The 2,194-nt window shown below is 74.0% G+C and overlaps 1 protein-coding gene across 1 annotated transcript; it reads right to left on the bottom strand.

Moving 5' to 3' along the window:
• Positions 1–6: 6 nt before the first annotated feature.
• On the bottom strand, positions 7–2,094 carry PPP1R1B (protein phosphatase 1 regulatory inhibitor subunit 1B; the record flags this gene model as incomplete). The annotated part of the gene is made up of 4 exons (XM_035313023.1): positions 1,518–2,094; positions 959–981; positions 390–465; positions 7–147 (listed from the first exon to the last, which is right to left on the bottom strand). Coding segments are annotated over exons 1-4 (817 nt in total), but the record flags the coding sequence as incomplete, so codon positions are not given.
• Between the last annotated feature and the right edge of the window lie 100 nt (positions 2,095–2,194).

Below are 2,194 nucleotides of genomic sequence, written 5' to 3'. Positions count from 1 at the left end.
CCCCCCCCCCCAACTCACCAGGCTCGAGGGCGCTGTCGGGGTCGCAGGCGCGGGCCAGCTCGTGGTCCCCGTCATCGGCCTCTCCGTCCGAGCTGTCCCCCCCGGCCAGGCCGCTCTCCAGGTGGGACTGCACGATGCGCTGCATCGCTGCCGAGGCACCGCCGTCAGCACCCGCCGTGCTACTGGGACCACTGGGAGCACTGGGAGCACTGGGAGCGCTGGGGTCTCCCACGGGGCAGCACCGGGAGAGCCGCAGGAGGTGCTTGCCCGCCGTGCCTCAGTTTCCCCGTTCTGACAGCACCACCCTGGGGGCTCAGCCAGCCCCGGGGGCAGCCCGAGGTGTGTGTTGTGTGTGTCCCCCCCCCCCCGGGGGACCCTGGGGACGGTACCTTTGAGCGAGGGCGGCGTGTAGGCACACGGGTTGTTCCTCTTTGGTTTCAGCAGGCAGCCCTCGCCGGAGGCTCGCTGCGGGGCAGAGCGACCCGGCGGGGTCAGGGACGCGGCCACCCCCCGCGCTGGGGACACCCGCACCCCAAATGGGGACCTGGGATGAGATCCCCCCCCCCCCCACCCCCGGGCCAGGGACCCGACGCTGGGGCTCCCGTCGTGGGGACCCGAGTCCGATCCCTGCAGGGGGGGGGACCCGGGGGGGCCCCGGCCGGGGGTCCCCCCGGGGGATGCTCCCCCGGGGGCGGGGGGGGGGGGTCGGCGACGAGGAGCTGAGCCCCGCGGGGTCCCCGTGTCACCCCACACTTTGCTGACCCCGTCCCTGCGTCCCTACGGCGCCGTTCACCCCTCCCTGGGGCCAGGAGGAGGCAGGGAACCGATAGGCACCGGGACGGGGCGGCAGCGCCACGATAACCCCGTGGTGCCTGCGCCACGGCCGTGCCGGGGAGCACGGGGGCGGGCGGGGGTCTCCCAAGGGGCCGGGGCACCCATGGGGCCGGCACCCACTCACCTGGTAGGGCAGGGACTCGTCCTCTGCGTCCGCAGCGCCGAGAGAGAGCGGGTGAGCAGGATGGGTGCTGGAGCCAGCACCCCCCGCCCACCCCGCGGCCCCTGCCCCGTCCCTGCCGCCCCATCCCGTGTGTGACCCCCGTCCCCTCCCTGCCGCCACGTCCCAGACCCACCACCCCGTACCAGAGGTGACACCGCGCCCCGTACCCGCCACCAGGTCCCGTCCATGCCACCGGGTCCCAACTCTGCCTCCACGTCCCTTCCCTGCCACCTCAGCCACCTGGGAATTGTGTCCAGCCCGGCCGCCTCGTCCCATCCCTGCCACCTTGTCCCATCCCCGCCACCTTGTCCTGGCCACCTTGTCCCATCCCCGCCACTTTGTCCCATCCCAACCACCTCGTCCCATCCTGGCCACCTCGTCCTGGCCACCTCGTCCCATCCCAGCCACCTCCTCCCACCCCTGCCAGCACCTCCCATCCCCGGACCACCCCCCTGCTGTCCCCAGGGCCACCCGTGCCCCGTCCCATCCCCAGCCGGGTGCCGTCCCCGTCGTGTCTCACCTGGGGACGAGTGCTCGGAGAGCTGGAAGAGCATGGCAGGCGTGGGCCTGCGCCGGCGGATCTGGGGCACAGCGGGTGTCAGCGGCCTGCCAGGGGTCCCCTCGCCCCCTGCCCGGCGCCCCGGGGCTGAGGACCCCCATGTCCCCCACCCCAGGGGGGTGCTCGGCAGCGTGGGGCAGGGGACAGGCGCGGTGCCCCACGGAGGGGCCGTGTCCCCATCGCAGGGTCTTCGTGCTGCCCCCGACCCCCCTGGTCCCTCGCAGCCCCCCCACCCCGCACAGCTCCGGGTTCGGGGCGCGCAGGAGCCGTGTCCTGGGGATGTCCCCTCGGGCTGGGCAGAGCCCCGCTGTCCCCTGCCGTGTCCTGTCCCCTGCGTCCCAGCCCTTCCCTCCTGTGCTGTCCCTGTCCCATTCCTGTCCCCTGCGTCCCAGCCCTTCCCTCCTGTCCCGTCCCCGTCCTGCCCCGTCCCCCCGCACAACTCTCCCCCTGCACAAACCCGCGCACCTCGGAGCGCTCCCGTCCTCTCCCTGTCCCATCCCGTCCCCCCATCCGCTCCCGTCCCCTCCGTCCCTCCCATCCCATCCCCACCCTCCTGTCCCCCCCGTCCTGTCCCCTCCAGTCCCCCTTGTACTGCTCTCCCTCTCCCATCCCTCCCCTCCTGTCCCACGCCGTCCCCA

The sequence above is a fragment of the Oxyura jamaicensis genome (genome assembly GCF_011077185.1).
Source record: "Oxyura jamaicensis isolate SHBP4307 breed ruddy duck chromosome 27 unlocalized genomic scaffold, BPBGC_Ojam_1.0 oxy27_random_OJ69993, whole genome shotgun sequence".
In the NCBI taxonomy this organism is placed as follows: domain Eukaryota; kingdom Metazoa; phylum Chordata; class Aves; order Anseriformes; family Anatidae; genus Oxyura; species Oxyura jamaicensis.
The sequence above is the reverse complement of the archived record's forward strand: the minus strand, read 5'-3'. Positions and strand labels throughout refer to the sequence as shown.